The following is a 14,909-nucleotide window of genomic DNA, read 5'->3' on the forward strand; positions in this document are numbered from 1 at the left end:
AGACTAATCACATCTACTGCTGAAACAACCTTGAAACAAAGTGGAATGTGAACACTCACCGTTTGGATAATCACCATTTTCTCTTCTCTTCTGTGATTTTCCCAAACTCTTACTTCTTGACCATGAGAAGAATGTTCCCCTTTTTTTCTTCTCCGTGTCCTCCTCTCCTGACTCTTCATTTAAAGATCTTCCTGACTTTGATTTACCACTTAGCTATCACCAAAACACAATTAAATCACTGGTTGGATCACAGTTGTGAGTATATTGTCTAAAATAAACCTTCCCACACTTCTTCCTAAAACAAGAGTGTGATGGCCAGGTTAGCTGCCTTCTTTATCCCACGCACAAGTGTCTGTGCCAACCAGCATTCCTCCCAGTAGCAATCAAAAAAACCCAAAAAACCTCACCAGTGGCAACAAAAAGAAATACATAGATGGAAATGTGCTACTTGGTAGGGAATACAAAACAGTAGCTGGAAATGAGCCATGGAGAGCTCCAGCAAATATGAAAGAACTGTCCCCAGCTCACCAGTAACGCCTAAGTTAATGTGGAAAGGCCATTTGCCTCGCTTTTAAAACACTGAATTTCACTTTGGTATTTTTCCTAGGTTAGGCTTGAACATGAACAGCTTTTAAAGACAATGACAAAGAACTGTTTAGCATTTACAAGTATAATCAAGTATTTATTAGAGTTGAAGAACACATATGTCAGGAATGTTTGATATTAAACTAAACTTGCTTTTAACAAGGTAGTATTCTTGTTAGATTATTAGACTATTCCTTAAAATGCCACTTTTTAAAGGTTCCTAGTCATAAAAATACATAGTGACAGATGGGGTAATCTGTAGTGACTGACGTGAAAAACGAAAAGTTATAGTTTACCCATACAGTTATGTAATGCTATGGTGGTATTATCTACAAGAAGAAAAAAATAAACCCTAAATAATGTCAGGAGATCAGTCAGTAAGACTACTGGTCTAATTTTTAAGCAACTGTACTTATTTAACACAGAATTATCTTAGTTTAGTAGAAGCTAAGAAATTAAAAAAGCCCTCTGCAAAAATGAGTTTGTTTAGGTTAAGTCTTCTCCAAAACTTCTGATAAAATGTCTGCTCTCAACAAAGGTTAAATTATCACATCTTAACTCCCATGTTCAACCTAAATAAGCTTCTGAACTGGCACATTAAAATAACTCTTACTTTTTATTTGTACACATTTATTTAAATAATAATGAAGATTTAAAATTATATTCAGAAAGTCAGTATCTAGGAAACTGATTCAAAGGCAAGGATAAAAAAAAAAAGTCTTTTCCCAAATACATAAAAATATTGCAATTGTACTTGCCAGCATCTATAACCACACATTTTAATTTTATTTTATATATTATCTTTGATTTTCTAAAGAACTTGAAAAGCATTATTTAAAAACATGGTTTTCAGATAACAGGAATGCAAAGGTCACCTTTTTTGGTGTTGACATGTTGGACTTCTCTGAACTGACGCTGTGTTTGGAAGTGGGGCTGCTGGGAACACGCTGAGGATCAGGAAGAGGACGTCCTTCCACTTCAGCTAAGATGCATTCTTGGTAAAGGGGGGATTTGAGGAAGCGAGTATAGCTATCAAACTTCATCAAGTTAAATATCTGAAATTAAAACACAGTGGATAACGGTTACATGCGCTTCAGTAACACATCAAGAACATTAAGCTACTTTGCAACAGCCAACACCCACAAATTTTAGGACATTCGGTTGTAAACAGCATAGGTACGATTTTGTTTAGAGCTGGTTAATAAATACGCTGCACCCATTTAAAGTGAAACATAATTTGACCTATTCCCTTATTACAGGTTCAGAGAAAATGTTAGGATTTGTGCAAAGTGCAAGCTAAGATGCTGTAGAGTCTCGACAACACCATCCTCTTTTACAGCATTGATGCCATTCTATGTGGAACATTTAAAACATTTTCAGAGGTTATTACACTAACACTGTATGTGACAGGATCAAGTTATACAAGTGTGTTTTAAGGTAGCTGTGAACAAGAAAAGTTTATATTCTAAAACACACAAATATGATATAATCACAATATGCAATAGTACACAATGATACAAGACACACAAAGTTAATTGCTGATGTGAGGAGAAGCTGAGAGTCCTTTACAGTATATATAATCTTCACAGAATCATAGAATCATTTAGGCTGGCAAAGACCTCTAAGATCATCGAATCCAACCATTAACCCAGAACTGCCAAGTCCACCACTAAGCCATGGTCACGTGCTCAATCGTAAGGAAAAAAAACCATCGGTATCTTTGGACAATTCAATAATCAAGATGCTGTAAATCTTGAAAGAGAACAGTTTACATTAAATGACCAACATTTTTCTTTATCCACAGAGGAAGAAAGCAGCTCTTTACGAGGCCTGGAGCAAATATCTGAGGCTGATTTAACCAAAGCTAAATTTATGAAAGTGAAGAAGAGTTTTTTCTTAAATGCTAAATAATGTTTGAATTTTTTGTTCCACTTTTGCAACCCTGCTGTTTTAAGTAAATCCATACTTTTACTTCTATTATCTTCTGCCATGATTCACTTGATCTGAAAAAACAGTTTGAATGGCTGCTTCTCTGGACATGACAAATTCCCCACAAGCAAAGGAAGGTATGCACCACCCAACCAGTTATGGTATTTGTTGCTGCCTGCTCCGAGGTCACCATTCCCCCTCCCCAAGACAAGCCAGGACTTGCCTTTGCCATGTGCTCTGAACTCCTTTGTTCCAAGCGTGGGCAAAACCAAACATAAACTCTTTAGCAGTGTCTGATTGGCCGGTCACCCCGGGTCCGCCCCTAGTCCTCCCCTTTCCCCTTCTCTGAATAAAAGAAGGGCCTGAGAGGGGACCTGCCCTCTTGGACTTTGCAATCCTTCTGCAAACATCTGCGTCTCTGTCTCTGTTTGAAAGCTTCTAATTGCAGCAATTAGGCAAACCAAAAGCTATATTTCTCCCTCTTTGCTTCTGCTGGTGGTATCAGCTTTGCAGCTACCATTTGCCACTTTCAGAGCTACTGAAATGCTGGATTTCCCGTGCTACCTCTCTAGGCTACCCGAGGCTTTCTGAGGCATTGAACTACGAGCCCAGCCGGTAAAAGCTGTGAGTATTCCCTCAGGTATTCCCAGAAGTATAAAGGAAAAGTCCATCACTGAGACAGAGTGGTCCATTTGCAGATCAAAATCATGTTTAAGGTTGTGCAGAGATGCCCTTCTCAACTGGCTTTAGCCCAAAACTTACCTTGGAAACAGCAAGATAAAGCAGAGAGAACTTGGTCTTGCAGAGTCACAGAAACCTAAATCAAACTGAATGCCAACTTCCATGTTCTTGCCTTTCTCCTCTGTACACTTCCATTCCTGCTTAGGTGCTGCCTGTCATCTTTGTTGGGCCTTCTAATGCACTGTTTTCCACGTGGTAAGCGATGGAAAAATACTTTCGTACATGTTAGCTTTGACAGCTTAACATGATTAAATGGCTCAGTGCAAAGTCCAATGTGCCCTCAAGGCCATGACAAAGAGACAATCTAGTACCAAAGATTTCTCACTTGAAACCTTGCTCACAAAGGGGAACATCTGTCTCACACCATCCTTCTCTGACCACAGGTACACTGGCAAAATTGAAAAAGACAACAAATTTCAGAGCACATGTAATCCTTAGGCCAAGTCTCAACAGACTATTGAGTGTACACAATACACACAGCTTTGAAACAATTCTTGAGTTCTGTTGAGCTCAAAGAATACTGTGGTGTATTGCCAAAACAGTGTAAAATACAGAGGGGCAATTAAAAGAAATCAAAATGCCTCAGTCTCAAGGACTCACAGAAGCACCACTGATACAAGATTACTGGGAGAAAATGCTAAGTATAGCCTGCAGGCTCCAACACAGATGCAAAACCCAAGCTAACTGAAAAATACAAAATATTTCACCTGTCCTTGAGCTTTTTAAGAAAATGAAACTTAAAAGGTTACACTCTTCAACAAATCACAGTACTTTCAACTGAATGCATTTTGTGCCCCAAAATATAAGACATGATTCTATGGCACAGCTTACACTAATACATTAAACTTAACACAGCATCAGGATGAAAACAAAGCTTTACACAGTTGCCCATCACAGAGTCTAGCGCCATTAAGAAGATTAAATAGTTATTCCATGCTAGGCAGGAAGAATAAAGGAAAAAATTGCAGGGAAGTAAGAGACACAAGAAAAGTTATAGCAGAGATGCAGTCTGCAAATTAAATATATTTAAAACAGCAAAAGAATTACAACCTTTTAACTTTGCTGGACAAAGTGATGAGAGCGTAACTAATTTACCTTGAGCTGATTATCATCTGTCCTACTATGTTTCTAGCTCACAGTACATCCATGATTTCCTATATTTAGCATTATTATCATATTTACATGTCTTAATGACTTCTACTTATTTGGAAAAGGCTAGTAGATGATAGTTCTTGTTCTTACAAATGAGAAAAGTATCTTTTAAAAGCATAATTTGAAATTTACAGATAAACAAGAGTAGAAAAATTTACATCCATTATCAACTCTACATGAAGTACTTGATATTTTATTCTTATTTTAGTAGGTTCAAGTGACCTACACTGTCCTCCATCCACAAACAATCATAATGCTTCTTTGTATCCAATTTATAAAAAAGAACATCCCAACTAGCTATTTTGGCGGCATCCACACTGCCATTAAAACCTCTAACAACAAGATGAAGGACAAATTTCCCAGGATATGGACAGAAAGCAACTTCCAGGATTATTCCCAGCAGGCAGTGCTTGAGAGAGAATGGTCTGAAAGTGTTTCCAAGGCACTTTCCCACACACTTCTGCAACTCCTGTGCAGACTTACAGCAACACTCCCTATTCCCCAGCATCACAGTCATCCAACAACCACCACAGAGCAGCACCCTTGCACTCTGTGGTCAGTGTTCAAATCCAAAAAATCTTGTGAAAGACCACAAATGCAGAGCTTTTGCTTTATTAAGGTTGTGGCACTGCCATGAGTTGAACTTTGAGAGTCTGTGGGTGTATGCAGTAACTACACAACCCACAGCTCTATGTTCTCAGGGTGGTGCCATCCACCAAGACCACAAACCGACCTCCTGCAGAACCACTCACTGAATCCAAGAAATTAAGGGCCATCGAGCAGCTGATTCCCCAGCGCTGACCTCGGCCAGGCAACACACCACCAGCACCTCAGACAAGCTCCCAGGCCACATCCTTCAGCAGAAGTAATTCTCATCCAGCTTCACCTCATTTTCCAGTGGAAGGAACGGGTCTGACTGAGGGATCTGACTGAGGCACTGACAATTTGAGATAAGCAGATCAGGCACAGACAGGCCTTGTGGCTGGGACTGGACCCAGAGCAGGACTTCTCACGAGCATTATGAGCCCTCCAACTAAGGATACAGCATTTCCAAAGGGAGAAAACCTGCATCAGCCCTGTCACCTGACTCATCAGGACTCCTTGTACTCCACCAAACAAATGGGAGAGGATGCGGAGGAATTCAGGCATAGTCTCCACAACACCAGGATGACAAATGCATGAAAAAATGTCTGGGAAGCTGGTGACTGGTAATTCCCACAGAAGGCTCATCTTAGGAGGTGCATAAGGAATAGCTATTATGCTGGAAGCTGCCAGACCAGCAGTCAGACCTACCTTTCTATCTCCACTTTGCAGGAGGACGATACTATACCCAGCTGCTCATATTGACCAAAAGCATGCGGTCTGAGATTATGTCCTAAGATTGTGACCTGGTTCATTAAAGCTATGGCCTTGATTTCAAAATTATGATCTCAAAATTACTTCTACTAATAAACTGTTAGGGTGGAAGAGTTACCAAAGAGATGACTTAGGAGAAAAAATTAGAAACTTAAATTCTACAGGAAATGTAAAGTGTATGCTGTTGTTGCATAACTGTTCTGAATGTCCGTAATTATTTAAAATACATCCACTTCAGAGGTCTTCAGACTCCAACAGTTTTAAAATCTCTTTGCCTGACAGTAGTATTAAAGCATAAAAGAAGAACTCCTTTAATACAACTGACATTTTAAAAATCAAAAGTAGACACTATTTGTGCACTCAACTTCCACTAAAGAAAACCAGCCATATGCCAACACTCTATGCAATGGTGCTGCAATACATAGACTTATTTACTCGCACTAAACCCTCATTTCAGTAACAGTACTTCTCAGATTATTTTTTAGTTATATGACAATTTTCTACACACAACAGAAAAACAGTCAAGCAGCCTTTTTTCTATTCTTCTAACAGAATCTAAGGTATACAGCATGTGAAACTATTTATATAGATTATAAAGGAAACGATAACAGACGTACACAGAGCATTCATGTTTACTACAATTACCTGAAGCTGTTGTTCCTTGAACATATCTGGATGGGGAGAATTGAGAATATCATCTGCCAACTGTGCCTGGCTGTCAATATTAACTGGGGTTGTAGCTTTGCTACACAAGAACTTACTGAAGATCTCCCGAGCTCTGTAAGAAAGCTACAGAAAAGAAATGTTAAATGTAGGTTGATTTTAAAACTGTATTTTTAGCTAAGCATTTCTTACACTGATATATTTCACCCAAAAATAGATAGCCACAATTCTTTAATATATGTATTCTTCATAAGTCAGCTTTTGTTAGTTTTAGGCACATAAATAGAGTTTTTCCTTTAAAATTAGAAATATTCATCAACTATTTCTTAAGCAGTAAATGTTGTCCTCCAAATAAAAATTAAAATAATCAAGCAGTGAAGCACAGCGAGTATTTTTTAAAAAGGAAAGTAGATTTTTTTAGATTTTAGACCTTTTATATAAGTTACTATTTACATAAATCCTCTAAGACTCAATTTCTAGAAGTGAGAAAAAAGTAAATATATATATGAATGTTTACAGTCACAATCACTCATTTTTAACTTGTTTACTCTGAAACACCCACATCACAAAAATAATGAAAAACCCACCAAGCTGAGCCCACAGCCCTTAAGGGTGGTGTTCAGAAAATACATTGTTTGAAGACAGAAGAAAGTAGGAGAAAAAAACCTCATTAGTAGACAAGGGAGTTAAGAGAGACTTGGAAGATTAAACTGTTTCCACCACATAAACCTGACTAGATTTGGCTGTGGTGTAGACAGAAGTGTTGCCAACCTGTACAAAGCTCAATATTCACCCAAACTGCCTGACCAATTCCCTCAAAAGAATGAGATGGAGATTCTCATAATTTGTGAACAAACGTGAGAGCACTACACTTAGAGCAGCAGATAATCTAAGTTACTTAGAAACACAATCTTGGTTGGTGGAGGCAGTCTACCTAAAAGAGTGTAAGAGGCCTCTCCTTGACACGTTCAATTAACTTGCTCTGCACTTCCATGCACTGGGCTACCACTGCTGGCCATTTCCAACATCCAGGATACCTTACCTCATTCTTACAGAGCTTCCTCTGCACTCTGCTGCAGTTCAAATACACCTAGCATCTTAAATTTAGGTCATCCAACCCTATTTTAGTGACGTCACAGTATGAAGACCAAGCACAGCTCCATTAACTTCTATAACCTTGAAGGAGTAATAATTTTTGAAGAAGCAATGCAATGTACTGGAATACAACATTGACTTACCTCTTTTTTATCATGTGCAGGTACATGGTTAAAATATTCACAGGCCTGCCAAAATAAAATATTTTCTTCACTAAATTCTTTCCGTAGAAATTCCTAGGGGGAAAAAAAGCAAATAAATAAATGTCTCAAAGAAAAGTTACTTGCCAGCTTAAACAACATATTTATAATGCTCAGAAAGTTTGCAAAAAGGTAACTTTTCAATCAGTCTCACAGTCCAGTTTTCTTCTGCAGTAAAAATCAATGTATGTCCAATACATATGTAGTGCTTCCCCTCTTTCTCATGTTTTTTAAATGTATATAACTGAGAAGAATCCATCAAGTTACAATCAAATCATTTGCAAGTACAAAGTTTGAAATGTCATGCTAAGTAGTGCATAAACTAGTGAATAAACTTTTAATAAAAATTTAAATAATTTATAAACTACATTTAAAAATGATACTGTAAACTGTCTTTAATTGCAGTTCCACTGATGTAACAGAGCAGATGTTTATCAAGCAATGCCCATAATCAGTTCTGGATTCATTACGGTATCTCTCTGCATCACATAGCAACTACAAAAGAAAAATCTTTTATCAGTGTACGCTGATGTGGTTGCATGGTATCTCTTTGGAAAATACTCACTAAGAGGAAAAAAATATATCTCCCAGTACAATACACAATAATCAGGACATTTATATTACAGGATTCTAAAGTCCAAATGAAGACTGGTACCAATTCAGTTGGAAAACTCTACAAGCACAAACTGTCCCATATTCAAATCTGTATAATTCAATATTCTCTCTGCATCTTAAAAGCATTTTAACCATCAGGGGAAAAATAAAGATATAAAAAAATAATTTGATCCACCACAACCTTCACTCAGTTGTCACATGGTGTATCACTGAAGCTTCCTTACAATACAAGGCAGCCTCAGAAAGCTGTGTAAGAAGAACCTCCACAGAAATAAACTTTAGCTTATTTGTGCTTTTCAGATTTACATAGAGTTTAGGGAGTCCAGCTGTAAGAAAGCAATTGAGATAAACCAGCACACAGGGAATCTAAATGCCCAAGCAAGCTCTGAATTTAAAGCTCCTCAGAGGCATCAGCTGAGACACCAAACGCATAAAAGACAATCCAGAGAGTAGTCAGGGGACATTTCTGCATTTTACGTGTAATTACATATTAAAAGAGAATCAAATTAGTGAACAGGAACTGGAACAAAACTGCCTACTTCTCCCCTGGCACATTCCCTGTGAATCTAGAGTCCATCTCCCACTTGCTTCCTTGTGGCCACAGGATTTGGGCACAGCTGGCTGTCCAACAACACAGCTTCACCAGGAAGGCCAAGTGGTGCCCCAGCTGGAACATCAGGCTGCTCAGCAGTCACCCATGGCTGGGAAGCTGGAGAGGTTGGTCTGAATGCCTTCAGTGGGGGAACCTGCAAACAGCACTCTCACCTCCTGGCTGACTGCTCTAAGCAGCAGCTCTTATGCAAAGTGTGAGTATTTGGAAAACATGCAAAATCTCTCCTTCTTACAGAGTAATTCCTGCTCTGTGACAAAGCTGTCCTCAGGAAAGGCAGAGGCTGGATCACAAATGCACCAAGACACTTACTATGAAACCATGATTTAAATGCTGGTGCCTCAATATTCTTGGATACTGGCAGCAATCTGTAACTGCACAGTGTTATGACAACCAGGTTGCAAATAAATCTAAGCAGTGGTTCTGGAAATCTCCTGGGCCTCAAGAAAATGGTGGTGCACACAATAAACTTTAACATTCCCTAATTGTTTTTTAAAGTGGGTATTTCTTTAACACATGCACTTTTGCAGTGTTTATAAAAAGAAGTTCTAATTAGAATAAAATGGGGGGAAAAGTAAAACTTTCAGAATATCTGAGGTTGGCTTTTGCTGAAATGAAAGTACCTTTCACCTTTTAATCTGAAAATTTATTAAAATGATATGAACTAGTTTTTACATTTTTAATGTAAGTTTTGAACTAACATGACAGTGAAAAATTAATGCAGCAATTTTCTAAGTGTACTGAACATTTACAAGTAATTAGAAAAGTCAACTGAGTTTTCAGTAGCAGGCACACAAATTATGTCATTTTTCAGACGGACTCTAATATCAGATCAGAATTTTTCCTTTCAGCCTGACAAGAAGTCTCAGTATTAAAGCAGAAATGCTAATAACTCTCAGGCTACTCTGCTAAACCAGAGAACATAATATCCAAGATGCATTATTTTGTTTTCCTCTTCTCTGTTTCCTCAAATAGATGTTCGCTGTAAATGTGGGGTTTTGGGTTCCCCTTACCAGTTAACATGAAAGTCTGTTTATTAACCATTGTGATATCTTAATACTTTTGTATCAAGCAAAAGAGTCTGAGTTACTGCAGATTCCAATAATCTACCTCTCCTACACCACAGGTTTCCTTATATTCTCATTGTGAAAATTACTTGGGCAGCACAAACTGTCCCTGTGTAACACATTCAGAATCAGCAACATACTCTCAGTGCAGCAAAGCAAAAGTATATACCCTCAGTTTCCTTGCATGCAAAATAGAGATGATGCTATTTACAGCTCCATAAATGTGCTGTGCAGAACAGTATTTATGTATTGCAAAGTATTTATGCTTTGCAAATACTCAACATCATTCCTTCATGTTGCAGCTTTAACCATACGCTACTCTTAGCTACCATAACTACTTCCAAAATGTATTTCTAAAAACCTTTTTCAGGAAAATAAGCCGCTCTATCATTGAAAAAAATCTTCTAGGTCGCTTCCAACGTTTCAGTGGAGATAGATGTAAATAATGACCCATTCTTAGGAAACTACCAAAAGTACTTCCTTCTTCTTGTACAAAGGCTACAAAACGGCATTTTACAAAATGGGGAAGCTTTCTGAAATGAAAAAGACAAAGCCAAATATAGCTTCCATTTTCACCTGAACTTCTGCTGTGCAGAAATGCATGGCAATCTGTACATTACTATGAACTCTTACTCAACTGTGAACCCGTGTAAACTCAGAAACATACTCATATAACAACTGAGCATGAGTGAACTCCTGTCTCTTGTCCTGTGCGTGGATAGCATCAAGAAAATAAAAGAAAATACAGGAAAATTACTGTGGCAGTATCGGGTATTTTGGAAAGCCTCTTGCTGTCCCTCAAAACTTACCGAAAAATATTTAACACCAACAGAATCCTGAAGAAGACGCTCAAAGGAAACAGCCCAGCTTGCAACTCTCCTTTCTCGCAGTCGCCGGCAGCTCTGCACACTGGGAAGGCTGGCATTGCTGCTGAGGCTGTTTTCACTGATGCAGTCCTTCAATTCAGCGCTATTCAGCTCTGTTAATAAAGGAAATTAAATCTGTCAACAAAGTAGTATTCACTTTTACTCTTCAACATTGTTTACTTATCACACCTCCTGCTCAAGCTCACAGTGGTGCAGGTATCTAAATATCCCTCTCCATTTTTATTAAGAGCACCTGCATAGAAAAAAAACACCCCAAACACCGCTCAAGTTTCTTCTGTTCTACTGCAAAGAAAATTAAATGAGTGTCTTAAAAGCAGTCCTCTGACAGAAGCAAAAGGGGCAGGCCCAAAACAAAATCTTTTTTATTGTTCCACAAAATAAAACACATTTTCCTGTTGATATTTCTCACCCTACGGACTGCACACCTTCTTAAGATTACCCAAGGTAAGTTGATGTTCAAGAACCCACCGTTCACCAGAATGTGGGCAAAAACCTACTTGGTGATAGGAGACAGCAAAATTTCACACACACTTCAACTGGTAGAGACAGAAAATCTGTGAAATTTTACATGGAAATACAAGATTCCTGTTTATACTGAAAATTTAGGAAAGGAGTCAATTGTGGAAAAGAACATTAAGGAAAATGAGCTAGTAAGGGACGCCTTCCTCATCCAAAGGAAATAGAGGCATCAAACCATAGATCCTCAATTTATCATGGTTTCTGATAAAAATAGGGATCCCTTCCAGATTCCAGCCAACATAATGGAATCATCTAGAAACCTCAAGATGAGAAATTACCAGATTCTTTAGATCTTGAAAAAACAGAAGTGATTTTGTATTCTGAAAAACAAATTACCAAGAACCCACAGAGAATTCAGGGAAACACAAAAAACTCCTTGTGTAGCAGCCTAACAATTGCAAGTATTAACCCCAGATCATCTTTGTCACATGTTAGTAAATGAAATATGCACACCCAAAAAATCTCAAAGTGACCATTTGTTCACAGAAGTAGAAAGGGGAAAGAAATGGCTGCTCTAAGTAAGAGAAGGAACTGCTTACAATAGGGTTCTATTCACTCACAGATTTGTCATTTACTTCTTGCACACCCTTTTGTAGAATGGTCCTTCCACCTCCCAGTGTACACAAATGTAAAACTGGCAGTGCTGAACTCACAGCTATACACTTCACAGAGGTGATAGAAGGTTTAATTCATTGTGAAGACACAACTAAAGCCTGAGCTACCTAGTCTGATCTCCCTGCTTCAAGCAGGACGTGCTGCACATAGAAAGATGCCAAACTGAGTGAGATTCTGTGATGAAGGGATGAAAAAAATCACAGACATTCAATTATTTGAAAAATTTGAAGTAACAGATGTGAGAAAATAATACCCTCAAATTAAATAGATAGTATATTCATCAATTTTATGCCAAATGAAAAAGTATGCAGCTCACTAGGAATGCAATCTGTTTGAGAAAACTGAATTCACAACCAGTCAGAAATGGACTATGCTTCACAGGGACGTTTTTATGATTTTCCTCAGTTAATCACTTGGACTAACTGAAGAAATGAGTAATTTCACCAAAAATACCCTACTTTATGAGGTATCCCAGGGTCTCCTTTTATGTTAGAAGTATTTGAAAGCACTTTGCACTTCTAAACTTCACATTACAAAACACTGCTGTTCCTCCCTGGAAGTAAGAGCTTTGGAAAAAGGCACCATTCAAAAACTGCTATAAGCATAGGAAAAAGTTATGAAGATAGTTGTAAAGACAAGAAAAAAAATTTTCTTGAAGTTCTGAAACTTCATTTTAAAATTTATTTTTAGCTCAGAAATATTCACTAAGATGTAATAGTTAACTACTCTGAGTTTCTGTAAGTAAAGCTATCTTTTAAGACAAAAATAAAACAAGTAAGACAAAGACACAGAAAAAGATTAGGGAAAAACAAAATGTAACTGTATTTTCAACAAGGATAATATTTAAGGAAACTAGTAACAAAACAGGTATATACATCATTTTCTTTGCCTAATGACCATATTAATCAAAGCTAATTGCAAACATTCAGCAAATAATGCCAAATTTTCTCATAGAAATATTCACTTTTTCCTTTAAAACATATCTAAGAGCATAACCAAGTCAACTGTTAACTTCATTAGAGAATACCTGTCACCACAGTGAAACTATTGTGAAAGAAGCTAATGTGAATCTGAAGAGAATGATATCTAAATTTATTATCTGAAGTATTTTGCTTTAACTCTGCAGGTGGATATGTTCTATTTTACAGTCCAGGATACAAACAGACACCCACTTCTTGATAGATCTGGAACAGTTTCAGATACTGCCTCACTCCTGGAGGGTTCAATCCCCAGTGTTCTCCAGTGATGAACGATGAAAATTTCCTTGTTCCTTTCAGGCAGAGTCAGAAAGCCAAACTCATCCCACATACCAAACCCCTGAAACCTACTTGACTGACAGAGAGAAATTAGGGAGCAGCCACACCAAGAGCACAACTCTCAGTCCTGGACTCACAGTGCCTTAGGACTCAGAAGGAATTGGGAAGTGGCAGGCACAGCAATCATCAGCCAGTCAGCCTCACCTCCCTCCCAGTGGCAGGCGTTCAATTTCCCTATGGCAGCAGGGAAACCAAGCTGCAATTACAGCCTCCAGTGTTTACACCAGTGGTAACTGCTAACTACCTTTAATTGCTACCAGCTGCCTGCTCTCTCCAGCTCCTCAGAGTTACACTCCTCTAAACTACTGGGTTCTCCCTCGTCTGATACGCTGCTGACTCTGGAGATCCCATGAAAACAAATGAACCAAAATAAGACTCTATTTCCAACAACCAAAGAGCTACTGGCACAGGTTCTCCAATGTGTTAACACAGTATTAAGGGATTACTCATTCCCAGTAAACTGTCTGTTCTGCTAGATTTAATTTAGGTAATGCAGATTTTTTTCAAAAAGAACCATTATAATTTATACTTAACCCTGACACAGCTTTGGTTTCCCTTAATGAAAAAATTCAGTCAGTTTGCTTTTAAAATCTGTAGAGCTTTCTGCTGTGGCACCTGTCAACCTGAAAACAATACAGACCAAGGTTGTTTCCCAGAAAAGGCTTGGTTATTCTAGTTTCTTTTACCACCCAGATCATCAGTTGCAATTTAAACAGTTACAGCCTAGTGCAGATATACCATTTAGAACCAGAGAAAAAGCCAGATGGAAGGAAAAAACCTCCGTGACTCTAACATTAGTACCCAATTTATCCAAATCACACTTAAATGAAGACTGTATAAGCTGTAACTCCTGCTCCACTCCTCTTTCAGAGGAATGTTTCCAATGTAAGACTTCAGCATCAGGTTTCCCGACTCTCACAGGTCATGCATTCCTAGGTACACACAGCCCACCTTAGAAAGCAGGAATGGAGAAACTTTCCAACTGGGTCACATATTTCATCTAATGAGCCCTCTGTGATGATCATCAGAGGAAACACAGAGTCCTGACTCCCGCCTCAAACGTTCTCACCACAGGGCTGTTGTGCAAAGTGAACTACTACTCCTCCTCCTCATAAAGTATTTTAAAAAACAAAATGAGCAATTGGGAATCTCAGGATGCCAGAGGAATTTAATGTGAAAAATCCCAGCTCTGCATGGATAACATGGACAACAGCAGTGCTGTGAACTTTCCAAATGTCTGCCTTCATTTGTCGTGCCTGTCAGAACCACCAACTCATCTTGCATTACCTGTAAAAGGAGGCTCCTTGCTCAAACATTCCAAATCCCAGGGACCTAACTTTATTTTTCTTCTGCTTGAAAGCAACGATACCTAGTGAGGAAAAACTACTTTGAGTGCAAACTCATTCCGTTTCATTTATTGCCTTTTGGAAATACAGAACTGACACAGAGTGCTATCTAAAAAATCCTCAAAACCCAGTATTTTGCACCTTTTGTGTTTACACATTCCACAGAGGGTCTTGGTTTTATTTATTTTACAAAAACAGAATTATGCAAGAAAA

The 14,909-nt window shown here is 38.2% G+C and overlaps 1 protein-coding gene across 8 annotated transcripts in view; it reads right to left on the reverse strand.

Annotated features, from left to right (window-relative positions):
• RGS12 (regulator of G protein signaling 12) overlaps window positions 1–14,909 on the reverse strand; it is an 86,639-nt gene that overhangs the window by 25,713 nt on the left and 46,017 nt on the right. For all 8 annotated transcript variants that reach the window (XM_039550546.1, XM_039550550.1, XM_010401996.3 and 5 more), the window contains 5 exons: window positions 10,823–10,992; window positions 7,665–7,757; window positions 6,409–6,552; window positions 1,461–1,640; window positions 60–213 (listed from right to left, as the gene is read on the reverse strand). In XM_039550546.1, coding sequence (XP_039406480.1) covers window positions 60–213; window positions 1,461–1,640; window positions 6,409–6,552; window positions 7,665–7,757; window positions 10,823–10,992 — 741 coding nt within the window. The remainder of the gene's footprint in view (window positions 1–59; window positions 214–1,460; window positions 1,641–6,408; window positions 6,553–7,664; window positions 7,758–10,822; window positions 10,993–14,909) is intronic.

Source organism: Corvus cornix, chromosome 4, assembly GCF_000738735.6.
Source record: "Corvus cornix cornix isolate S_Up_H32 chromosome 4, ASM73873v5, whole genome shotgun sequence".
Lineage (NCBI taxonomy): Eukaryota > Metazoa > Chordata > Aves > Passeriformes > Corvidae > Corvus > Corvus cornix.